Source organism: Neurospora crassa, linkage group II (assembly GCF_000182925.2).
Source record: "Neurospora crassa OR74A linkage group II, whole genome shotgun sequence".
In the NCBI taxonomy this organism is placed as follows: Eukaryota; Fungi; Ascomycota; class Sordariomycetes; order Sordariales; family Sordariaceae; genus Neurospora; species Neurospora crassa.
Genome location: NC_026502.1, coordinates 2,562,564 through 2,587,194, shown reverse-complemented (window position 1 = coordinate 2,587,194; position 24,631 = coordinate 2,562,564). Strand labels below are relative to the sequence as shown.

Below are 24,631 nucleotides of genomic sequence, written 5' to 3'. Positions count from 1 at the left end.
CCCATGTCATTGCCCTGCGCGCGCCTGCCCTCGTCGCTCTCTCAACGGACCATACAGTTCAACTTCACCTTGGAAGTCACCACCAACTCCCAACATCACATCTCGGAACTTTTCTCCCCCCCACTTGACTTCACCTCTCAAGCGAAAGGAACTCTCTCTTGACAAACCCAACTTTTGGTCGCGTTCAGCCTCATTAACAAGAACTAATAACCATTTTTTGGAATCTGTTGATCGGATCCATCTGCCATCGCCAACGCGCAAAGAAAGACAATAATCACCATTTTTGCTACTTAATCCATCTCGAAAATGTCCACCGAGAACGGTACCACTGACACCACCCTCGCGGGCACCGCCGAGGCCAACACCCCCTTTGAAAGCAAGGGCAAGGGCAAGGCCGCCGCTGAGTCCGAGGACCACCCCATGGGTGAGGCAGAGGACGACGAGGATGATGAAGATGAGGATGAGACTGAGGTGAGCTAAATCCTGAAGGCATCAAACTTGCTTCTCAAAACACTCTTCTTCGCATTGTCCGTGCTAACCCTTCCGTTTGCAGGAGCCCGAAGCTGGTACGTTAATTGCCTTTAAATCCATCAGCCAACGCCCAATCACGGGTGACGATCGCGCAGCAACAGCTTACGTACAGGAACTAACATGAACAAAAACAGAGGAAGACAACCTCGAGGAGATCGACCCCAGCAATGTGATCAGTGGTCCCCGCACTCGCCAGAAGGAGATCGACTATGCCAAGGCCGCTCAGGACTTGCCTGCCGAGGAGGACGATGAGGAGGACGACGAGGAGTTTGTGCCCGAGGATGAGGAAATGGAGGAGTAGTCCGAGGCTATCTTCTGATTTCCTTTGATGGTTCACAACAACAACAACAACAACAACAATGACAACAGATTCTTGTTTTCTTTCTTCCTGGGTTTCCCCGTTGGCTCTGCGCTTTGCTCGCTGCCAGTGGTTGAGTTTTATGATGATCACGAGCTTGGAGATGTAAGCCGTCTTTTGGCTGATTGCTAAGCCTGATTGGCTGGACCTATTTATGTACGTGAATGTCAGCTATAAGGCCTGGGGTTGTTTGGTTCAATGCGTTGGGAGTTCCCACAATCAGAATTTGGCAATACATGATAAGGGTGTAAGTGATCATTCGTTTATCAGTTCAGGTAGACCGATCTCTTCTGTCAGCCAATTTCAAAGTATCAACATACTACGTACGTTGGTGTATCAGAATACGCTTGATCGCTTGTCTTCACTAACCTAACCCCCATAAGTGGAGACATTGGATGATTCCCCTGTCAGCTCAAGGGCAGTTGGCCTGTTGAGATGGGGTGCCACTAAACTAACCGCGAGGCAGCCTGAAGGGGGTGATATGTCTACGGCTGACCTATGAAAAGGTAATATTCCGGCGAATTCTAGAGTTGCTATGACCATCGAGATTTGATATCGGTCCTGTTCCTGGAGTACACAGCAGACGTCAGGAACCGGAGCATCGCACCAGCCACCAACAAGGTTCGCGATCTTGGCCTGATCCACCGGGTATTCTACGCAGTACCATACACCAGCTTCTTTGACGCCAACATCTGTGAGAATGCATGCCTTCGACTTGGAAAGCTTCAACGATTCTGAAAGTCTCGGATTTGGGCTTAGATTCGCTTCAATAAGTCCATACTTGAGTCTATGCGCCTTGCGCAATCTAACGTGGATCAACTTATTGCTGACGCGACAAGCTGAGAGAGAAAAAAAAAAAAAAAAAAAAAAAAAAAAAGGTAGAGGAAGAATGGAGACGCTGAACGCCCAATTAGCCAATATCAGTGGAAGCAACACGGGCACCTCTCGGAGGGACTTTGAACAACGCCGAACATGAACCCTCCGACATAAAGAAAAATTGAATGATTAAAACCAGATACATTGGGGAAAATAGTGTCAAGTTCTCTCGGAGAGGAAGACGTGACACCAACCCAGATGTTCAATCAACGTGTCCTTGTCAGCATCATGCGGCACGAACAACATTGTACCTTTTAGCCATTACATATGTATCACCCAGACACGGACTGACGTTGTAGTTTATGTACATGGACGGCGCACCAAGGTAACATCTGGCCAGAACAGGCCTAACAACCACCCAAACTAAAAAGGGGGATCTGCCGGCGCTGGCGGCCAAGGGTCCACGGGCATTCAACTTTATTTTCTTTCTTCACCACCCGCACACCCCCCGCCCGACGCTACCTCTATGGAACCTGCCAATTCATCATCTCTAATACCTACCCACACTCTTACAAGTTAGCTAGCATTTACCTGTCAGGATTCTCGAAGACGGATCGACCTAAATTTGCTCTCCATGATGGCTTCCAGGTGAGTGCGATTCTCTTGTACGTTCGTCTTAGCATTGCACCACACCACACGCAAATGCCACCTTTCACATTTCGAAATGCGACTTGGCCTGTCAACTCGACCAAACCCACGACCGACACGCGATGAAGCGAGCGGCCGACCGAGCTGCCCGGCTCCGGTGAACGGGTGTACGATATTGCCACCGGAAGATATCTGCGGACCAAAGGCAGCAGCTATCGATGTTATGGTGGTTGGTTTGACAAGTCACGATTTCTCGACCTGCCCCCCCTGGTCATGGCGCGACGGCCTCAACTACGTCATCGCTCTGGTTTCAGAGTCTCGCCAACACGCCTCCAACCATGCCATGGTAGGATACGATACGAGTTCACTACCGTGATGTGATGCAGTCGCAACAGCGGCGCAACCACAGCAGCACTGGCGACGAGAGCGAGAATGACAGCGAAACCGAAAGCGTCAACTCGATCCATCCACCATGCCCCCGGGTCGTCCTCGATTCGACTTTGACCACCCACCACAACCCCCATCCCACCAACCCCTTAATCCTTCGAACAAGACAAGACAACACCCTTCTAACAATTAGTCCGCTTTTCTTTTTCTCCGGAGTACAGATTTGCACATTCCTCTCTACACCAGCGCGACCCGCGCAGCGACCTTTTCAAGGGCTACTCTGGCTCCAGCGCAGCCGAGCGCCGCTCGGCCAACGCCAGCCCAGCAAGGTATGGCGGTGGCGGCGGATACGGGTACGGGGGCGGCTATGGTGGCGGTGGGAGTTATAACGGCAGCTCGTCAACACTGGGGATGGAACGGGGCGGGTTTAGGCCTGCTACTCCAAATTCAAGGGGCCAGTACAGCGACGCAGTCCTCAACGAACTCGAGAGCCAGAATGATGAGCAGGTGGAAGGGATAATGGGTAAAGTCAAGATTTTGAAGGATGTATGTTTTTGTTCTCTCTTTCTGCTCTCCTCCCTCTCTCCCACTTCCTTCTCTCGCAAGCCACCCATCAACTAACCCCATCCCTCCCCCACAAACAGATGACTATAGCCATCGGCGATGAAATTCGAGACTCCTCCGCCCTCGCCGAGAAGATGAACGAATCCTTCGACCAAACCCGCCTCCGACTCCGTGGTACCATGAACCGAATGCTCATCATGGCACAGAAGACCAATGTCGGGTGGAGGGTGTGGCTTGCCTTTTTCGCTGCCGTGGTGTTCCTCTTTTTTTACGTGAGGTATCTCTAGTATCCTTCCAAGGTCAAGGTTTTTCTGAACTTGGAAGAGAGAAAAAGAAAGAAAAGAAAAAGACAAAGATGGAGGGATATGTTGGTCGGCGGAGTGGTCCTCCTGCTGCTGCTGCTGCTGCTGCTGCTGCTGCGCGGGGCAAAGCGATATGTTCAAGAATGATGGAAACGAGAAAAGAGACCATATATATGCAAAGGAAAGATGGGATAGTATATATATGGCTTTAACGATGGGTAATACCAATGGATGATGAGGAAAACGGAAGGTTCTAGGTCAAAGTGGCTGACTACCTTGTGGGATAGAAAAGGCATGGATATGGGTTGCCCTTGGTAGATTGCGGGCGGACTTGGTTTTTGCATGCTGGCGCCGGGGAGTTCGCGTTTGTTAAGTCGTTCGGGTAGTATCAGAAGTCGGTTTTTTTTGGTTTTTTTGTGGTACCTAATTATTTTAATCATTCTTAATCCGTTCTCCAACCAATGAGGTTCAATTATCTGGTTTAATCCACTGATCAATCATGAAGCTATATATGGGCTCCCACAAACGTGAAGTGGATAATCATTGAGCGTATAACAGACAGTTAATCAGAACTGCGTGTAGACTACCACTGCATAGACCAGACCATTGCTGTAACGAAGATCAAAGTTGTCTTTTGACGGACATTATCTATTCAATCCTGCTTCCCAAGCCACCAAGTAGCTACCCATACTGCCATGATCCCAAGACTCCATGCGCCAGACTCAAACGACCTGTTATTGAATGATGCTTGCTGACCGTTCCTACCACAACTCCTCAGTTTTAATCCTCCCTTGTTTCTCTTTCCGAACCACCGCGGACCTTCATTCTAGTGCAACCTCCTCACCCTTGGACTGCTTCTCATCATGGGACTACTCTCATCAACAGACAACAGCCCACTGATATCCAGACTGCTCCTTGGCGCTCCAATTGTGCTCCGCCTGGCATTTCCCGCAAGACTAGTCCTCAACAGCCGCTGCTGCTGCTGCTGCTGCTGTCTTGGCAGTGATACGCGGCGATGCTGGCCCTGCGCTGATCCCGCTGCCGAACCAGGTCCGTAGCTAACCCGGTGAGCGCGTCTGTGACTGCCGCTCATATTACCACCGCTACCACTGCTGCTTATGCCGATGCCTGCACCTGTACCGACTTGCTCTTGTCCTCCCTCGTTATCACTGCTGTCAAGAAGCTCCGCCTCGGAATCGGTATGCTCATAGAAACCGCTTTGCGCACGCTCCTCGTCCGCCTCTGGAATGTCGTCATCTAGGTTGGCGTTCATGCCTAGACTGTCGTCCGTCATGCCTCTGTCTTCGTCCGCATATTCTCCGCTGTTGTGAGAGCCGATGATGTCGTCCTCCTCTAGCATGTGAGCTTGGTCTTCCTCGTCAACGTCGTCGTCTTCGTCTGCGGCGCCATCGGTTAGATTGACGTGCGTGGGCCGGAGACCACCGCGGGCCATCATCTCGCGCATGCGTTCTTCGTTGGCACGCACGTTGGCTAGCTCGCGCTGTTGCTGTTGCTGCTGGTGAATATTGCTGTTGTCGTTGCGCCCGCGGGGATGGAGGATGGAGGAGCCGGTGCCCGTTGCTGTTGATGCTGCTTGTGGGGCTTCGACTGTGTCTTCGTCGTCGTTCCCATGATCGCCGGTGGTGGTGTTTCGTTCGGTGGTGGCTTCTTCTTCTTCTTCCTCTGCTTGATCATTCTCCTCCTCTTCTTGCTCGTCTTCTTCGTTGTCATCATCGCTAGCCCCATCATATCCAAACCCACCCTCGTCCGCATCCGGAATGTCCTCGTCCAAATCCCTTCCTCCCATCTCATCCATGTCATCATCACCCCCCATCAGTTCCATGTCACCATCATCAGCACCACCAGAAATTCTATTCGTATTTCCCACGTCCCTTCCTTCCACGCCAGCAACCTCCTCCAACACCGTAGTCCCATTCCCATCACCAACACCAACAACAGCACCGATGTTACCACCACCGGCAGCAGCAGCAGCAGCAGCAGCCGCTTCCGCCTCCGCCAGCTCCCCAGCCAGCATCTCCTCGCGCCGCATCGCCTCTTCGTGCTCCTGCCTCTCGCGCTCCTCCTCGCGCATCTGGAACAACGTCTTGCTCACACCAAGTGGCTTCAGCCAGGTACTACCCAGGTTGCTCACGTTGGCTTTGCGGCGCTCCATGTACGTCTCGTCGGCGCGAAGGCGGCCGAGCAGGGAGCGCTCGATGATGGCGGCTTGAATGTTGCGGGAGGCATTTCGGCTGTTGTGGCCGTGGACGTGATTGCTGCCAGTGGTCGTCCCAGGGATAACGTTGCTGGTTTGTGAGTTGGTAGTAATCAGACCCTCTGGAGAAGTGGAGGAGGAGGATGGGTCGAAGGCTGAGAGGAGGTTGGAGGTTGAGGATGCGAGAGGGTTGCGAGAGGAGGTGTACCAGAGGGAGTGGGACTGTTTGTCTGGCGTTAGCAGTGATAAGCAAATTGAGTGCTAGGTAGGATTGGAGGGGTCAGGTGTGATGTGGGAATGGTAGGGCTGAGTAGAGCAGAGCAGAACAGAGATAAGGTATCAAGACTTACATCGCGCGGGGCCAGGTCAGGGAGGATGGAAAACATACTGGCTCTGTCGTTAACGAGCCTTCCGTTGCAGGATTGCTCGAGTTGTTGGTTGGAAGATCGTTAATTGTATCGCATGCAAAATTTGAGCTGCGACTGGGACCGCGACGTCTTGCCTGGTTTAGCTGTGTATATGTAGGCGAAAAGTTTAACGTGAGGTTCCGAGGCTATCCAGGGCGCGTTGATGGGGAAGTTCGGTGATGATGATGCTGTGGTTGTTCAATGAATGCCGGTGGATAAACGGCAAAGGTATGATAGATCAGGATGAATGGATTTACTGGTTCTGTATGGAACACTACGATCTGACGTCTAACCAACCTAAGCGGTGGTAAAGTGCATTGTCGTGAATTCAGCTTCTCCAGAGTACGGTCCATGTTTTGGATGAGATCCCTAGCAAACCTTCGTGTCCTTATGTATTTAAAGGTACAGCAGCGGTACAATAGTGCCCAGCACGTATGCGCAGTGTACGTGTAGTGTACAGGTGAGTACGTAGGGTACCCCATCTGAGCTTTACCCCACGATCGGATGCGGCTATGTAGAAGTACACATGCTGCTGCTGCTGCCCTAAGAAGTGATCTTGTTAGGTAGCATTTCATGGAACCTGAACAACTGGACTCATCATTCTTACCTCTAGGTACCTCTAGGTACACTTATCACTTATTTACTTACTCGGTCTGATTGCATTGACCAGTTCACACAGGAGCCTTTACCATCGCTGGAAAGCAAATGTCCAAACGTCCGAACGTCTCAGCTTCAAGATCGCTCATTCCACTCTGCACATGGCGTTATTACCGGGGCTTTTTTTTGGGGGGTCACTACACACTCATACCCGGCAAGTTGCTGACCATCACCAACTACAGTCACTTACATAGAGGTAGGATTTCATCAGATAAACAGGTGCTGTCGACCCAGAAGTCACGAAGCTCTCAAAAGTCTGGAAGCTATTGCGCCGATCTCCTGGTTTCGTCCGGTGGCCGTCTCTGGTCAGACATGGAAAGCCAGCCACACAGATCGCAAACAGCAAAGAACAAAAAAAGAGAACAGCTCCAGGCGGGACAGGGCCATCTAGTGTACATAGTATGTATGTAAAGTAGTACACTAGTTTTCATGAGGTAATCGGAGAGACTTCAAGCGAACTGGTCTATGACCCTTGTCCCTACCGCAGTCTTTACTATGTTACACTAGACTACTGCATGCTGTTAAAATGCTTGTATGTGGTAGTGCAAGATGTTAGCGCCTTTCCATCCTATTTTTTTTTTTTCCTTTCCTGAGCGGGAACGTCTAACATCCGACCTACACTAGCTGAGGAGCTAGCGCACCCCACTTCTTCGCTCGGGCGCTTGAATTATCGGGAGTTTTCGGAAGCACATTGAAAGTTATTCGCACTAATGCTTCTGTTCCGACCTCATTCGCGAGTGTACACTGTCGAAGGGCAGAGTGGGTAGTTATTGTCTGTGATGCTATACAGTAGTGTAGTGTAGAAATGCCTTGAGGATGCCCGCGCCTGTTAGCCATGCTACTTTGTCTTTTGTGATGCCCTAAACGAGGGGGAAAGGCATTACTCTGTGTTGCGAATGGGCGTCGAGCTTATCAGGCTGTATAGAATACAAGTTTATCGATATTGGATTGGCTCGCTTCCGGCTGGTTCATCCTCAAAACTCAAAGTCCGGGGGCGTTGTGTAGCAGGTTGCCGATGTCGGTCGGTCTTTGCATAATCGACTCCTTGTTGAATGTGGTGAGGGTGGTGTGAAGTCGAGAAAACGCCAAGGCTGCGTAGCTCGATGATGACTCTGCCAATATTCCCGTCAGAGCGCAGCAAGTTTCCGGAATCAGGTGTTCGAAAGAGGAAGAAGGGAATTCCTCGAAACAGATACGTACGATACGTCCACTTGAAATGGTTACTACTGTTAGCTTAGGTAGTCTGCTTCGAATGAGCCGGCGCGGGCGGTTGTCTTTCAGTCAATGCATCTCTGGTTTCTTTCTTTCCGCGTTCAAGTGCCATCTGCGAAAAAGAGTACGTAGGTAACCCCCACTTCCCTCGTTTCGGTTGGACACCATCACGGGTTTTATTCACGGCCTTTCTTTTTTGGTTTTCTTTTTTCCATGAAATACCACGGTCCCCTGTCTGATTTCGCTGGGTAAATGGTGCCCCATTTTGACACCCCCCTCCCTCCCCCCCCCCAAAACAGCTGCTCCCCCGCCTTTGAATATGCCCATTGACACTACAGAAAGGAGCGATGCACAGACGTCACCTTACAAACTTTCCTTCCATATGTTGGCCCCGTGTGGATGTGCGGCAGGGAGGGCGAGGAGCGACGAAACGGAATCACTGTTTACTGCAACATTTGAAGCCCTGTTGTGAGTAAAAAAAATGCTGTGTGAGGCGGCTTGTCCTCGATATACCGCAAGGTGCTCTGGCCTTTCATTAAAGTGGGTGACGTAGTCGCAGTGGGCTATCTGCCAGTTGACCCTCCCGACTCGAGCGGGTGAAAGTGGACGGAGACCCGCGATCTCATCGATCATATATGACTAGTAGACTTTTGAAATTTAGGACGGCGCGGTGTTTTGCATAGTTGCGGTCCAGCGAGTTTTTGGTTTGTTCACTAGCCTTCGCGCAGTGATCCCATGCTTCTCATAGTGAATATCCTGTTCGTGCAGCAGAATGTTGACTGCGCGGATCTCGGCGATTCAGAAGTACCCGTGTCGCCCTTCTTGGGAGACCAAGTGATTTCTTTTGATAAGGACTGAGGTGAGCTCAACCCGCGGTGTTTGGTTTGGTTGGCGGGGCGTGATGTTTTGTGCTGATGATTCTTTTACAATTTGGATCACCATATGTGTGTACACTGACTCCGTATCTCCCGCCAAGGGCTGGTCATGGTTTCTTTTTGGGTGACTCTGCAACGCTGTTACGACCGCGTTGGTTTTTCCTATTGGCCAATTCTCCTTCAAGACGTTTCGTTGCTTCGCTCTCTGAACGGTTGCACGCTTCTAAGAGATCTCATTGGGATTCTGCCAAGACGGCCGTCTGACTCCGGGCGACTGGCTACTGGGTAGGTGGGAGCCGTTGTCGCATCGCCGATGATTCGAATGGTCTGGGGGTTCAACAGTCGTACCACAAGAGCACCGACAAACCCCAACGCGTGGAATATTGCCTAGACGGGATTTTGTCTGAATAGTGATGGCCCGATTGACTGGCTGAGTAAGGTAGAGAGATCGTAAGTGTCGTATGAAAATAGGATCCCATATTGACTCTGAATCAGTACAATCTCCTCTGTCATGAGTGACTGTGAGGACTATCACATGTTATTGGTATGGGCGTTAGTTGTCGTTGTCGTGCGCTTCGTTCTCGACCGAGCCGGCGCACAGAGTCTCCAGGATGTCCAGGGACCTGACTGAGTGCTCTCCGCCATGAGGTACCTGCCGGCGACATCGGCCCTTGTGAGATGGGTGTTGGAAAAGCAAGCTTGATGATTGGCCTGCCGAGGGCACGACGTCGTGACCTCTCCTCTTCCTTGCCAGCCTTCCGAGCAGGGGTTTAAAAGTCTAACATGGATGCCTTGCATGCACTTGACGATGTGTGGATCTTGGGCTAACTCTAACTGGACGCCGTGAGAGTGGGGTGTTAATGGCTGCTTCTGACACTCAGTGCTGTTTTCTTTGGTGTACATAGTTTCTCTTTGTTGAAATGAAATGTTCCTCTTTGGGCAGTCAACCACCAAAGAGCTAATCCCACTCATTGGAAACTGCTGACGCCCACTGAAACAGGTGACTCAAATCAGTCTGGATGTTGACAATCGAAATGGTATCCTTCTTGACTCTGATCAGTCTCCCAAAAAAACAAGTCCATGACGTGGTTTGCCGGGCGAGCTCGGAGGTCGTGATACCTCCTGTGGTTGTGTGTTGCTACAAAACACGGGATGAGAAGTGTCATCGTCACACAATCATGTGGTTATGGTAACTTCCCTTACCCTTTGCTGGACGCCTTCAACTCCATAAGCGTTGGTGCTGGAACACAGTAGTAGAAGCGGGGCCTTTGGAGAAAGGCATTCCACTTGATACTATGTTATGGAAGTGGAAAAAAAAAATGAAAAAAAAAAAAAAAAAAAAAAAAAAAAAAAAAAAAAAAAAAAAAAAAACAGCTGGCAGAGTGACCGCTCCGGCGCTTGATTGCAGCCGATGTATACACTACGGATGGGCAAAAGTCGCCCGCGTTGCATCGACACTGGATCACCAGCACAGCCCAAAAGGAGAAATGTTAAAGCGGGCGTGAGGCGTAAATCGAAATGGTGGACATAATTATTATATCTTCGTCCTTCGATACGTATAGAGTCGGGAAATATCGAGAAATGAATATTTCCCCACTCTTGGGCGTGTGCCAACACTCTCAATCGGGCATTCCTATCTGTAATGGCGCTGGGGTCCGGGTTGGTCTACCGCGTTAGCTGCCACATGCGACTGTAGAGCTGTCCAATCTGCATCTTTGGATTTGTTCACTAGGCCCGCCCGCTGCCTGTTGGACATGGTCCCTCTCTCGCCTCGAGGTTGCATTTCCCGTCTCCATGTAGTGTGCAATCCTCTCCAGGGCCTGGCACTCCGGCTTGGCCTGCTTCCACTTCTCGTGTGTGCTCCGCACCGGCCATTTTCTTGACTTGGAGCAACCCAACAGCCGACCAAAGAAAGTCGGATCTGTCGTTCAAATTGCCCCGAGCGCCGCGGCCACCTTTTCCGTCCTCCGTTCTACGCTGGCGTGTCTTCCCGAACTGGTTCCCCCCCCTCCCTCGTTCTCCTTCCCCCTTCCCCCCCCGGAGGCGGAGCGCCCGTTCTGTTCATAAAATCCGTCATCGCCACCCCTTCCTCTCCTCCATCCTCTTCTTTTTCTCTCTTTCTTGTGCACTTTCGACCTTCCTAACATCTGGCCCTGCCTTCCAGTTGTTACTCCGTTGGCCACTACAACAGGTGCCTACAGTATTCACAGCTCGTCAGCTAGGAGGTGCTCTTCCTAGTCGAGTTTTGTATGTAAGAAACTAACATCCAGACCCTCCCTTCTTCCCTTCCCATCCCCTCTTCCTCTTTACCAGTTCCGTTCCGATGCTTGGACAAGACGAAGCGACATTCGGCGACACTTGTAACTGTCCAGGGCAAGCTGCGACTTGGAAACCGCCGTCCGCTACAGGCACGCAAAAAAGATATCGCATCGGACACTTGGTCGGCTTCAATCTGCCGTGTCTTGGTCTCTTCCTCTACGAGACCAGCGAATCAAAAAGGCTTCAGTTTCCCAAGACGATACCATTCGATCGTCAAGGCCCCGCGATTTCACAAGCTATGCACCAAGTTTACACTACGACCGGTCGGTAATCAGCGATCCCACACACGACACTCAGCCCAGAAGATACGTACTTTCCCGAGCTTCCAGCCGATGACCACTCCCAAGACGGCACAAAGCGCCACGCTTGTTCCGAAACCGGAGTCACAAGCGATTCCCCTAGAAAGAGAGCGCTGTAAAGCAATGGACACAGTAGCAACTCGGATGCTCAGATCTTGGAAAACATGGCCATCTGGATGGACGTAGCAACTTGGCATCGATCTTCTCACAGTCATGACGAGACAGCAAGAATGGACGACATGGAAACTCGGTCGTCACCAAGTGGAAACGCAGGGTAAAGCCAACTTTTGTGGTGATGCCCCTGGCACACTTGGTGGACCCCGCCCCCGCCTCTCTAGGAGCCCTGGCCCTTGGGGGATCTTGTGCTGGGATCTTCCAGTCGCCCCCGGCTGCCTGCCCACTCCCCCGCCTGCGCATCCCACATTCGTCTTCCTCACTATCACCAAAACGGCATGGAGCTTTTTCACCTCTATCACTTCCACTGCTGGCTGCTTGTACACATCGAATGGCGTGGAGATTGGCTGCGCTGAAATACCTACCGCCAATACCGCCACATCAAGACCGATGATCTTGCCTTCCAGCCGATCTCCCCGGCAAGACACGCTTGGGCTTGGGGTCTTGTCGATATCGGATGCTGCTGGCCTATCAAAAGACAGGACGACAATCGCATGGGCGCGATAAGGAAAGATGGCAATTGGCTTTTTTTCGTCATATCGTCCCACGCAGTTGGTGTTGGGGTTGTGAGTGGGCAGCCCTGGAATTGGCTGGGTACGACTGTGCGTTCCATTGCATCACAGGCTCACACGAGCAGCAGCTGCCGGCGAACCTCGAACAGCACTCGAGTACCACCGCAGGAGCATCACTACCACTTGGACGCGCACCCACTCAGGCCACCCACTTCTACCCCGATTTCTTGTCTCGAGATCTACCGTAGCAAGCCATCGGTTGGTGTGTCAGCGAGGCATCTGCCGTTCCACTTGTCCCGTCTACACAGACTCCCTCAAACTCAGCCGGTGGCTTGGGCGTTTTCTATCATGATGCCTCCAACTCAGATTAGGGACCCGGTGCGTCTTGGCTTCAGAGCCCCTCCCTCATGCTCTCTTGTCGCGAGAGTTTGACTAGAGGCCCGCCAGCCTGTTACCCATGGTTACCGATCCAACCTGCCAAGATCGGGCATTGCTGCTTGGCTCGGTGTCCATACTGTCGTGTGTCTTGTCTGCAACAGTTGTCTATTTTACCTTTCCGCTATCGGATCACCGACGTACATAGAGCGGTGTCGCCTCCGTCCAATCGCATAACTGCAATATTCGGAACCCCCCTCCCTCTTCTACCTCGCTGTACAGATCGGATTTGTGGCCATCAAAACTTGAACCGTGCCCTGACAGTTGACTAACTTTTCTTTCCCTAGAACCCCATTTCTCGTCCGAGCCATCCCTTCTTCCTTTCTCCTTTTCCTTGTTCACAAGTGAGCTCCGATAGCCAAGTCGGCGCCTTTGACAGTTTCTGAACGATACCCATACCTCGAGCGTTTGCCAAGGACAGCCTGCCTAGCATGGGCGCTATCGAGGATTTCGACGACCGACAAGTGCATCTTGAAACAGAGAAAGAGCAGTATCATCCCTATGAATACCAAACAGAGAATAACTCTTCGTGGGCTGGCGCCTTGCCGGTGAAGCAGTGCGTTTGACCCCAACTCCTGTGATAAGTTGGCCAGGTTGGCTAACTAGATGTTGTTAGGGGACTGTACGATCCCGAGCTCGAAAAGGATGCCTGTGGTGTAGGTTTTGCTTGGTAAGACCCCAGAAACAAATTCAAGGTACTTTGAACAAACGCTCATCTGCCATGCTACAGCCATATCAAGGGCAAGCCCAGTCACAAGATTGTCAGCGATGCACGAAACCTGCTCTGCAACATGACCCATCGTGGTGCCGTGGGCTCTGACGCACGCGATGGCGATGGTGCGGGTGTCATGACATCGATCCCCCACAAGTTCTTCGTGAAGAACTTCGCGCGCGATGTGGGAGTTACGCTTCCTCCACTCGGCCAGTATGCTGTGGGAAACTTGTTCTTCAAACCCGATCCAGAGACACTGCAGGAGTCGAAGCGGCAGTTGGAAGAGATTGCCGAGTCGTTGGGCTTGAGAGTTCTAGGATGGCGAGAGCCTCCCGTGGATTCGACTTTGCTTGGCCCTGCTGCTCTTTCCCGAGAGCCTTCCATTCTGCAGCCTTTCGTTGTGCTAGCGTCTGCTTACGGGCCCGGCAATGAACCAGAAACAACCGATCCCGAGAAGTTTGACGAGAGGCTGTTTGAGCGGCAGCTCTATGTCCTCCGGAAGAGAGCTACACACACGATTGGGCTGCAGAACTGGTTCTACATCTGCTCCCTTTCCAACAAGAACATTGTCTACAAGGGTCAGCTGGCGCCGATTCAGGTTTACCAATACTACAATGATTTGGTGAACTATGACTATGAGGCTCACTTTGCCTTGGTGCATTCGCGTTTCTCCACCAACACCTTCCCCTCTTGGGATCGTGCCCAGCCTCTCCGATGGGCTGCTCACAACGGTAAGCGATAGACCTTGCCCGTAAAAAACTTGGTGCTCTTCGCTAACAGAATCTTCGTAGGTGAAATAAACACCCTTCGCGGCAACAAGAATTGGATGCGTGCCCGTGAGGGAGTCATGCAGTCTGATGTCTTTGGAGATGAGCTGGAACTTCTCTACCCTATTGTTGAGGCTGGCGGTTCCGACTCTGCTGCCTTCGATAACGTGTTGGAGCTCCTCACCATCAACGGCGTTCTCTCTCTTCCCGAGGCCGTGATGCTGATGGTGCCCGAGGCTTGGCAAGGAAACCAGAGCATGGATCCCAAGAAGGCCGCCTTCTATGAGTGGGCAGCTTGCCAAATGGAGCCCTGGGATGGCCCTGCGCTCTTTACGTTCGCTGATGGTCGTTTTTGCGGTGCCAACTTGGATCGTAACGGTCTCAGACCTTGCCGTTATTATGTGATGGACGACGATCGCATTATCTGCGCGTCTGAGGTCGGCACTATCCCCGTTGAGCCCGAGAAGATCATTCAGAAGGGCCGTCTCCAACCTGGCCGCATGCTTCTCGTTGATACTCGCGCCGGTCGCATCATTGATGATTCCGAGTTGAAGGCTGCTGTCTCTAGCCGGGAGGACTTCAGGTCATGGCTCGACAACGAACTCATCACCATGCCTCAGGTGCTCGAGACGCTTTCCGGGAGCCAGAGCATTGAGCTTGCTGCCAAGCCTGATAACACCAAGATCCAGGAGGACCCCCTGTTGCACGCTTTTGGATACACCTTTGAGCAGGTGAGCTTGCTGCTTGGCCCCATGGCCTCGGATGAAAAGGAGGCTCTTGGTTCCATGGGCAACGATGCTCCGCTTGCCTGTCTGTCCGATGCTCCCAAGTTGCTGTACGAATATTTCCGTCAGCTGTTCGCTCAGGTCACCAACCCGCCCATCGATCCCATCAGAGAGTCGATTGTCATGTCTCTTGAATGCTACGTTGGTCCCCAGGGCAACCTTCTCGAAATGGACTCGTCCCAATGTGGAAGACTCCTGCTTCCTAGCCCCATCCTCTCCATTCCTGAGTTCAATGCACTTAAGAACATGTCTACTATCCATCCCGAGTGGACTGTCAAGACCATTGACTTGACATTCCCCAAGAAGGAAGGCATTGAGGGCTACATTAGACACCTTGACTATATTTGTATGGAGGCTACTGCCGCTATTGAAGCTAGTGATCGTATCATTGTGCTGTCTGACCGCAACACCTCCAAGGACCGTGTCGCTGTTTCTGCTCTCCTCGCTGGTGGCATGGTTCACCATCACCTTGTCAGCAACAAGTGGCGTGCAATGGCAGCCATTGTCGCTGAGACGGCCGAGGCTCGTGAGGTTCACCACATGTGCGTCCTCCTTGGCTACGGTGTTGACGCCATCAATCCCTACCTTGCCATGGAGTGCATCATCAAGCTCAACAAGGAGAAGCTTATCAAGAAGAAGCTGACTGATGATGAGCTGATCTACAACTACAAGCACTCCTGTGATGGTGGTATCCTCAAGGTCATGAGCAAGATGGGTATCTCTACCTTGGCCAGTTACAAAGGTGCCCAGATCTTTGAGGCCTTGGGTGTCGATGACAGCGTGGTTGAGCGCTGCTTCAAAGGTACTGCCTCCCGTATCAAGGGTATTACTTTTGAACTTATCGCTGAGGATGCCTTCCGTTTGCACGAGCGCGGTTTCCCGTCGCGTTATACCGTTGCTGTTCCTGGACTTCCCGAGTCTGGTGAGTACCACTGGCGTGACAATGGCGAGGCACATGTCAACGATCCTACTTCTATTGCAAACATCCAGGATGCCGTCCGTACCAAGAACGACAAGTCTTACGAGGCCTACTCACTCTCCGAGTACGAGCAGATCAAATCCTGCACGCTTCGTGGTATGCTTGACTTCAATTTTGAAGACTGCTCTCCTATCCCTATTGACCAGGTTGAGCCTTGGACCGAGATTGTTCGCCGATTCTGCACTGGTGCTATGTCGTATGGTTCTATCTCCCTCGAATCTCACTCTACCCTGGCCGTTGCCATGAACAGGCTTGGTGGCAAGTCCAACACCGGTGAAGGTGGTGAGGATCCTGAACGGTCCCAAAGACTACCGAACGGCGATACCATGCGCTCAGCCATCAAACAGGTGGCCTCGGGTCGCTTTGGTGTTACATCTGCTTATCTGGCCGACTCTGACGAACTTCAGATCAAGATGGCACAGGGTGCCAAGCCTGGTGAGGGTGGTGAGCTTCCTGGCCACAAGGTTTCCAAGTCCATTGCCCGCACTCGTCACTCTACCCCTGGCGTCGGCCTCATCTCGCCACCTCCTCATCACGATATCTACTCGATTGAAGACTTGAAGCAGCTCATTTATGACCTTAAGTGCTCGAGTCCTCGTTCTCGCGTTTCCGTCAAGCTTGTGTCTGAGACTGGTGTTGGTATCGTCGCCTCGGGTGTCGCTAAGGCTAAGGCAGACCACATTCTCATCTCTGGTCATGACGGTGGCACTGGTGCCTCTCGCTGGACTGGTATCAAGTACGCCGGTCTCCCCTGGGAGTTGGGTCTTGCTGAAACTCATCAGACCTTGGTGCTTAACGACCTGCGTGGGCGCGTTGTTGTTCAGACTGATGGTCAGCTTCGTACCGGCCGTGATGTCGCCATTGCTTGCTTGCTGGGCGCTGAAGAATGGGGGTTCGCGACCACTCCTCTCATTGCCATGGGCTGCATCATGATGCGCAAGTGCCATTTGAATACCTGCCCTGTTGGTATTGCCACTCAGGACCCTGAACTTCGCAAGAAGTTCACTGGTACGCCTGAGCATGTGATCAACTTCTTCTACTACGTAGCGAACGAGCTCCGTGCTATCATGGCCAGGCTTGGTTTCCGCACCATCAATGAGATGGTTGGTCATGTTGAGGTGCTCAAGGTTCGTGAGGATCTCAGGACCAAGAAGACCTCCAACATTGACCTATCTCTCATCTTGACTCCCGCCCATAAACTCCGTCCCGGGGTGGCAACTTTCAATGTCCGCAAGCAGGATCACAAGCTTTACGTTCGCTTGGACAACAAGCTTATTACTGAGGCTGAGTTGACCCTTGATAAGGGACTGCCTTCACGTATTGAGTGTGATATCGTTAACACTGACCGCGCCATGGGCACTTCACTGTCCTACCAAATTTCCAAACGATATGGCGAGAAGGGACTGCCCGATGACACTGTCCATGTCAATATTAAGGGTTCTGCGGGCCAGTCCTTCGGTGCTTTCCTTGCTCCGGGTGTCACACTCGAATTGGAGGGCGATGCCAACGATTACGTTGGCAAGGGTTTGTCCGGTGGTAGACTGATTGTCTACCCCCCTCGCTCCGCTGTATTCAAGGCTGAGGAGAACATTATCGTTGGTAACGTGTGCTTGTACGGAGCCACTAGCGGTACCTGCTTCTTCCGCGGCGTTGCAGCTGAGCGTTTCGCTGTACGCAACTCTGGTGCCACCGCCGTTGTCGAGGGTGTTGGTGATCACGGCTGCGAGTACATGACGGGTGGTCGGGTCGTGATCCTGGGAAGTACTGGCCGTAACTTTGCTGCTGGTATGTCTGGTGGAATCGCCTACATCTTGGATATTCAGGGCGACTTCTTGACCAAGCTCAACACCGAGATGGTTGAAGCCAGCACTCTTGAGGAGGCGGAGCCTGAAGAGATCGCATTCATCCGCAGTCTCGTTGAGGATCATCACCACTACACTGGTTCCGAGCTTGCTGCTCGTATTCTGGTTGACTTTTCCCGTGCCCTCAAGCGCTTCATCAAGGTGCTACCCGTCGACTACAAGCGCGTACTGGAGGAGGAGAAGGCCAAGGCTGTCAAGCAGGCCGCCGAGACCAAGCGGGCTGAGTACAGCCTTCCTGCGGCTGCGAGAAAGGAGAAGGATCCTCATGCGCCCAAGCTTCAGGATATTGAGGAGAGCATTACCGATAACGCTATCAGCAAGAAGAAGGCCCTTGTATTGGACAAGACGCGCGGTTTTATGAAGTATCAGCGTCGTGCTGAGAAGTACCGGAAGCCCGCGACTCGTGTCAAGGATTGGGCTGAACTGTCTCAGCGTCTTGATGAGGACGAACTCAAGTACCAGTCTGCCCGTTGCATGGACTGCGGTGTTCCCTTCTGCCAATCCGATAGCGGCTGCCCAATTTCCAACATTATCCCCAAGTGGAATGAGCTGGTCTTCCAGGGTCAGTGGCGAGATGCATTGAACCGCCTGTTAATGACCAACAACTTCCCCGAGTTTACTGGTCGCGTTTGCCCTGCTCCTTGCGAGGGTGCTTGCGTCTTGGGCATCAACGAGCAGCCTGTTGGAATCAAGTCGATCGAGTGCGCCATCATTGACCGTGGTTTCGAGATGGGATGGATGGTACCGGAGCCCCCTAAGATTCGCACAGGCAAGAACGTTGCCATCATCGGATCTGGTCCCGCTGGTCTCGCTGCCGCCGACCAGCTGAACAAGGCTGGTCACAACGTTACTGTGTATGAGCGCGCCGACCGTCTTGGTGGTCTGCTCATGTATGGCATTCCCAACATGAAATTGGACAAGCGCATCGTCAAGAGACGTACTGATTTCATGGCTGCTGAGGGTGTCCAGTTCAAGACTGGCGTTGCGATTGGCGAGGATATAACACTCGTGGATCTCAAGAAGCAAAATGATGCTGTCATCATTGCTACCGGTGCTACTGTCGCCCGCGACCTTCCTATCAAGAACCGCAATCTTGAGGGCATTCATTTCGCTATGGAGTTCCTGCACAAGAACACCAAGTCTCTTCTTGATTCCGAACTGGCCGACGGTTCCTACATCTCTGCCAAGGATAAGCATGTCATTGTTATTGGTGGTGGTGATACCGGTAACGACTGCATTGGTACCTCTGTCCGCCACGGTGCCAAGTCGGTCATCAACTTTGAGCTTCTCCCCAAGCCTCCCCCGGCTCGCGGCCGCGACAACCCGTGGCCGCAGTGGCCCCGCGTGTACCGCGTGGACTACGGCCACGATGAGGTCAAGCAACACACGGGCAAGGATCCTCGTGAATACTGCATCATGTCGGAGGAGTTTGTCGATGACGGCAACGGAAAGGTGAGGGGCATCAACACGATCCGCGTGGAGTGGACCAAGTCTGCCAGCGGCGGTTGGGACATGAAGAAGATCGAGGGCTCGCAGCAGTTCTTCCCTGCCGATCTTGTCCTGCTGTCCATGGGCTTTTTGGGACCTGAGGCTCGTGTGCTCGGCGATGAAATCGAGAAGGATCCTCGCAAGAACGTAAAGACTCCTCCCGGCAAGTATAGCACCAACGTCGAGGGCGTGTTCGCTGCCGGTGATTGCCGTCGGGGACAGTCGCTCATCGTCTGGGGTATCAACGAAGGTCGCCAGGCTGCTCGCGAGGTGGATCTCTACCTCGAGAAGAGCACATGTTTGCCTGTTACTGGCGGTATCGTCAAGCGCACCGCTGAGGAGGTGTTCGCCGCTGCCGCCGCAGCTTAAATGGTGGCGGGGATTGTCTATGATATCAGGAAGAGGATACGGTTGGGACCATTACCGTGGTGGATGAGGACGGCGATGGGAATTCTTATGGTTTATTCTGCATCGGGTTCATTCAAGGTTGATACCACTGGTGGAAGCGTTTGTTTCTTGGCTGCGTATTCTGTTTGTTTCTTATCTTCCAAAAGAAAGCATGCATGCTCATATGGCCCTTTTGTCATTGCGATGTTCTTGCCAGTTTCCTGTTGTGATTTTTTTTCTCGATCGTTTGGCTCTGGGGTGGTGGGGTTGTGTATATACCATTACCGTTTTACGAATACATATCCCTTTTTTGTTTCCCAAATATTCCTAACAAACTGACCTTGCTGCATGTGAGGGTATCGTGACATTCTTGTCTTGGCGGGGAGTACATAGGTTGTTGAGAATTTGCGGATGGCGATGGGGGCACGTGTAGCCATGATTGGCCAATTGCAGGCCTGGACACCCCTGTCAGCATTGGTGGGTTCAACTGGAGCAGGCCTCGAACGCGCTTCGACGCAATCCCTGCGACAGTGACGAAGTGATGTGGGGATGTTTCCACGAAGGTCCAGTCTGGCGTCTCCACGGACCACGAACAACACTGCAATTGTTAGCGCAATGACCTTCTCTGCTCAATCGTGTGATCGCATCGATCTTGGTTTTCGTTTGCCCAACTGAATTCTTCCGCCGCATTCCAGCGAGGGAGCTTGAAAGTCTCGATTCCCCGCAATCAATTCTCGCAACAGCATCATCGCATCACATTTTCTCAACAGCGTCTTCCACACAAGCTTCAATCAGCAGCAGCACCAGCAGCAACACGCCAACATCACTGCGACCATGCGTTTCGGCAAGACGCTCAAGCAGTCAATTTACGAGCCATGGCGGGACAAGTACATTGAATATGATAAGCTCAAGAGCCTCCTCCGAGAGGATAGACCTGACGATGACGAACCATGGACCGAGGAGGATGAGGTCCGCTTCTGCGACGAGATTTTCAATGTCCAGCTCGAAAAGGTCGCCCAGTTCCAGGAGGAGAAGATGCAGGAGCTGCGTCAGCGAGTAGATGCCGCCTTCGACAAGCTCAAAGATCTGCCACCGGCCGATTCCGAAAACAAGGACAAACCGACCGACGAAGCCCTCGCCCAACGACTCAAAGAACTCGAGGCCGAGCTGGATGCCATTACGAACGAAGTCAAGGAACTTCGGAAGTACAGCAATCTGAACTACACGGGCTTCCTCAAGATCGTCAAGAAGCATGACCGGAAGCGTGGCGATCGGTACAAGATCCGCCCCATCATGCAGGTCAGCCTGTCCAAGCGGCCCTTCAACTCGGAGCAAGGGTACACGCCTCTGCTCAACAAGCTGTCGCTCTTGTACTTCGCCATCCGCCAACATCTCGAAGAGAATGGTTCCGTCGAGCCGTACCATCTCGATCCCATAAGTCAGCCCGAGACACACAACGGCGAGAAGTATACGGCCTACAAGTTCTGGGTACACCCCGACAACCTGCTCGAGGTGAAGACGTATATCCTTCGTCGGCTCCCTGCCCTTGTTTACAGCCACCAGTCGTCCAAGGAATGGGATGGAGACGAGGACCCGACCATCACATCCTTGTACTTTGACAATGCCAACTTCCAGCTGTACTACCAGAAGGTGGAACGTGAGGCCGAGGCGTCATCGCTCCGCTTGCGTTGGTATGGTCAACTGAGCCAGAATCCAGAGATTGTGTTTGAGCAAAAGATTATACACGACAACGGCACTAGCGAGGAGCGCAAGTTCCCCATCAAGGAGAAGTATATCAAGCCGTTTCTGGATGGCGAGTACAAGATGGAGAAGTCGATCCAGAAGATGGAACGACAGGGCCAGAGCCCCGCAGACGTGGAAGAGTTTCGTTCCACTGCCGAGGCTATTCAGGATTACATTCGCAGCAACAAGCTCGAGCCCGTCGTTCGCGCAAATTACGTCCGAACGGCCTTCCAGAATCCCGGAGATGATCGCATTCGCCTGTCTATCGATACCGACATTGCCTTCATTCGCGAGGATACCCTCGACCGCGATAGGCCGTGCCGTGATCCAAACAACTGGCACCGTACCGATATCGACGACAGCAACATGACCTATCCCTTCAAAAACATCAACCAGAGCGAGGTGTCGCTGTTTCCCTATGCAGTGTTGGAAATCAAGCTGAAGGAAGACCAGAACCGCAAGCGACCTGTCTGGGTCACGGACCTGATGGCCTCGCATTTGGTCCACCCTTGCCCTCGCTTTTCCAAGTTCATGCAAGGCGTCGCCTCTCTTTTCGAGGACTACGTCAACAGGTTGCCCTTTTGGCTGCCCGATCTGGACACCGATATCCGCAAGGATCCCCAAGTGGCCTTCGAGGAGGAGGAGGTGAAACGAGCCCACCGTGCACAGAACGAGCAAGTAGTCGGCAGTTTCCTCGGAACCAAACTAGGCAACTCGTTCAAGCCGTCACGGAGCTCTCCAGTGGCCAAGTCATACCTCGCCGAGCGGGTGGCGGCCGAGAGCAGCGGCGCCAAAGCGCAAACCCCCGCCTCCGGGGCGACAGACAGGACCCCTACCGCTGTCACTCCGGCCGGTGAACTCAACGAAAGCAGCAGCAGCCAGCAACAGGATGGCGGGCAGCAACAAGGGGGCCGTAGCGAGTACGGCACCATGACCCTCTCCTCCGTCTTCCCCGGCTTCTCTCTCTCCAAGTACTCCAAAGCCATGCGTCTCAAGCGGGCCCAGGGCGAAGGCGGCCGCCGTGGCTCCGTGACCCTGCCGCCCGGCGTCGAGGAGCCTACCGAGTGGCTCAAGAACTCAGGCCCCTTGCAGATCGAGCCCAAGGTCTGGCTAGCCAACGAGCGGACGTTCCTCAAGTGGCAGCACATTTGCGTGCTGCTCGGCGGCTTGGCCATCAGCTTGTACACAGCCGCGGGCAGGGGCACGGTGGCGGAGTGGATTGCGGTTGGGTTCATCATCATTGCGGCGTTTGCCGGTGGCTGGGGGTATTTCTTGTTGCACTCGAGGAGGAAGATGATCATTGAACGGAGCGGCAAGGACTTTGACAACTTCTTTGGCCCATTGGTGATCAGTGTGGCACTGATGGTAGCGCTGATTTTGAACTTTAGCTTTGCGGTAAGTTTTCCAGATGTCTTTTGAGCAGTCAGGGTACAGAGTAATTGCTGACTACATGACTTTAGTATCGCGACTTCTTGGCTAGAGCTCAGGCTAGAGCTGCGATTGAAGCTCTGTTCATCCAAAGCAGCAACTCATCGGCGAGTCACATCGACCTGAGATAGTGGTGTATGTAGAGCTTGGTCGATTGACGTGAGACTAGAAAAGAAACTCATGCTTGATGAACAAAGGGGTAACAAAAGATTGGATACGGAAAACAAACTTGGTTATGACTGCATGATTTGGGGGTCTGGCGTGTGGACGATGGTTGAGTAGAAGAATGTCTCGACGAGGATTATGTTGAAGTAGGCATACATACAGTTTGGCATGATTAGAAGCATCAAGATCAGTATGCAAGGGCAGTTGAATCGGCAACATGTTGACGGCCATGGAAAGGGGACATGTCCCTCTCTCTTTCTCTCTCTTGTGATATGCGCACGGACCATTGTTGCTCTGGAAAATGTAAATGGACTGAAGTTCTGAACTGGACGGCAATTCCATGCAAACAACTTCTCACCAGCGCCTTTGACAAACTCGTAACAATCACCGTGATCATTCCCCCCAGACTCGAGACGGTGGTCATATGAAGGAAAGCTCAACCACTCGACGGCCAGCCTGCTAAGATTTTCACTTGCGTCGCTTTAACGAGCCCTCGTCATCAGATCGACCAGCTGAAGGAAAATCACAATCAGGCGGGAATCACAATCAACAATCAACGACATCACCCACCATCATCAACAACAAGAACTCACATCACACAATCACTGCCAGCAGATATGTCATCGCAAATTTCTCTCCACCCTCGTCCTCTCCAACCATCGCCCTCCTCAAGCTCATCAACACGTGCAACCAACCCACTCCCCACCCTGATCCAAACCCCCACGGGCCTCGCCCTCCTCGAACTCCAAGGAACTCTCAACATACGCGACTTTGACCCATCCTCTACAGAACAAATCACTCCAATCCCTGTAGGGAGGATCGATTTCCCCGATTACCAGCCCAACTCCCTCACCTTTGACGCCAACGACAAGAAGTGGATGAAGAGGGTGTATATGTACATTGGCGAGCATCAGCGGTTGCATGGGGAGGTGAAGGGGCTGGGGAAGGCGGTGGGGGTTGTGAGGAGGAGGGTACGGCAGCGGGAGGGGGTGAACGGGGAGGAGGAGGAGGAGGAGGAGGAGGAGGAGGAAGAACAGAAAGAGGAGTTGGAGGTGTTGGATATTATAAGGTACAAGATTGTTTTTGGGACGAGGCCGGAGCCGGTTACTAGGGGGGAGCAGTTCATTGGACGGGGTTCTGAACAGACCTAGGGTTACTAAGGACGGGAGGGTGTGGAGGAGGGGGTTGGTGGTGGCGAAAGTTAGGAATAGCTCCTCAGGAAAGGGAATAAAAAAAGGTTCAGGCCATGGAACAACCTCACAGTCACCACGGGTAGCTTTGTTATCTACTTTTATGAAAGGAGGGTGGTGTGGTACACAGGTGCTGAAGTTGAAGATGACAGAGGGAATTTGACGAGTTATAGTGGATATACCTATAACCCCCCCCTCACACTCCGTTACATGTGGTCTTTAATATAGCTCGGTTTTTCTGGTGCTACGTTTATCTTTGAAGAGATGGAAGATAAAAAGGTGTCATATGACCTTTGTCTCCTTCCCATCCCAAATTTTTTCATTTTCTATCTTACTTTTTTTAGCAGCTCAATACAAGTAGGTAGGCGTTGTGGTTCCTGACTAATGTTTGAAGGGTCCTCCATGAAAAAAGCA

At 52.4% G+C, this 24,631-nt stretch overlaps 6 protein-coding genes across 7 annotated transcripts; 5 read left to right on the top strand and 1 right to left on the bottom strand.

Annotated features, from left to right (window-relative positions):
• The first annotated feature begins 3 nt into the window (after window positions 1–3).
• Window positions 4–1,268, top strand: NCU01740 (histone H2A.Z-specific chaperone chz-1). The gene is made up of 3 exons (XM_952070.3): window positions 4–471; window positions 554–566; window positions 666–1,268. The coding sequence occupies exons 1-3, from the start codon at window positions 307–309 to the stop codon at window positions 830–832; spliced, it is 345 nt and encodes a 114-aa protein (XP_957163.1). The 5' UTR covers window positions 4–306; the 3' UTR covers window positions 833–1,268.
• An 856-nt stretch (window positions 1,269–2,124) lies between these two features.
• NCU01741 (SNARE complex subunit) lies at window positions 2,125–4,089 on the top strand. The gene is made up of 3 exons (XM_952071.2): window positions 2,125–2,353; window positions 2,962–3,286; window positions 3,385–4,089. The coding sequence occupies exons 1-3, from the start codon at window positions 2,340–2,342 to the stop codon at window positions 3,589–3,591; spliced, it is 546 nt and encodes a 181-aa protein (XP_957164.2). The 5' UTR covers window positions 2,125–2,339; the 3' UTR covers window positions 3,592–4,089.
• Window positions 4,090–4,121: 32 nt separating this feature from the next.
• On the bottom strand, window positions 4,122–6,566 carry NCU01742 (hypothetical protein). The gene is made up of 2 exons (XM_952072.3): window positions 6,172–6,566; window positions 4,122–6,043 (listed from the first exon to the last, which is right to left on the bottom strand). The coding sequence occupies exons 1-2, from the start codon at window positions 6,205–6,207 to the stop codon at window positions 4,433–4,435; spliced, it is 1,647 nt and encodes a 548-aa protein (XP_957165.2). The 5' UTR covers window positions 6,208–6,566; the 3' UTR covers window positions 4,122–4,432.
• A 4,315-nt stretch (window positions 6,567–10,881) lies between these two features.
• On the top strand, window positions 10,882–20,013 carry en(am)-2 (enhancer-2 of am). 2 transcript variants are annotated; one of them, XM_011395198.1, is made up of 5 exons: window positions 10,882–11,219; window positions 12,999–13,267; window positions 13,328–13,381; window positions 13,442–14,154; window positions 14,215–20,013. In XM_011395198.1, the coding sequence occupies exons 2-5, from the start codon at window positions 13,143–13,145 to the stop codon at window positions 19,671–19,673; spliced, it is 6,351 nt and encodes a 2,116-aa protein (XP_011393500.1). In that variant the 5' UTR covers window positions 10,882–11,219; window positions 12,999–13,142; the 3' UTR covers window positions 19,674–20,013. The 2 variants fall into 2 exon arrangements, with proteins under 2 accessions (XP_011393500.1, XP_011393499.1); XM_011395197.1 differs by having other exon boundaries at window positions 10,882–11,223.
• Window positions 20,014–20,259: 246 nt separating this feature from the next.
• On the top strand, window positions 20,260–23,371 carry NCU01745 (SPX domain-containing protein). The gene is made up of 2 exons (XM_952075.2): window positions 20,260–22,829; window positions 22,895–23,371. The coding sequence occupies exons 1-2, from the start codon at window positions 20,526–20,528 to the stop codon at window positions 22,991–22,993; spliced, it is 2,403 nt and encodes an 800-aa protein (XP_957168.1). The 5' UTR covers window positions 20,260–20,525; the 3' UTR covers window positions 22,994–23,371.
• On the top strand, window positions 23,372–24,551 carry NCU01746 (hypothetical protein). Its single transcript, XM_952076.2, has one exon. The coding sequence runs from the start codon at window positions 23,645–23,647 to the stop codon at window positions 24,176–24,178; it is 534 nt and encodes a 177-aa protein (XP_957169.1). The 5' UTR covers window positions 23,372–23,644; the 3' UTR covers window positions 24,179–24,551.
• The last annotated feature ends 80 nt before the right edge of the window (window positions 24,552–24,631 follow it).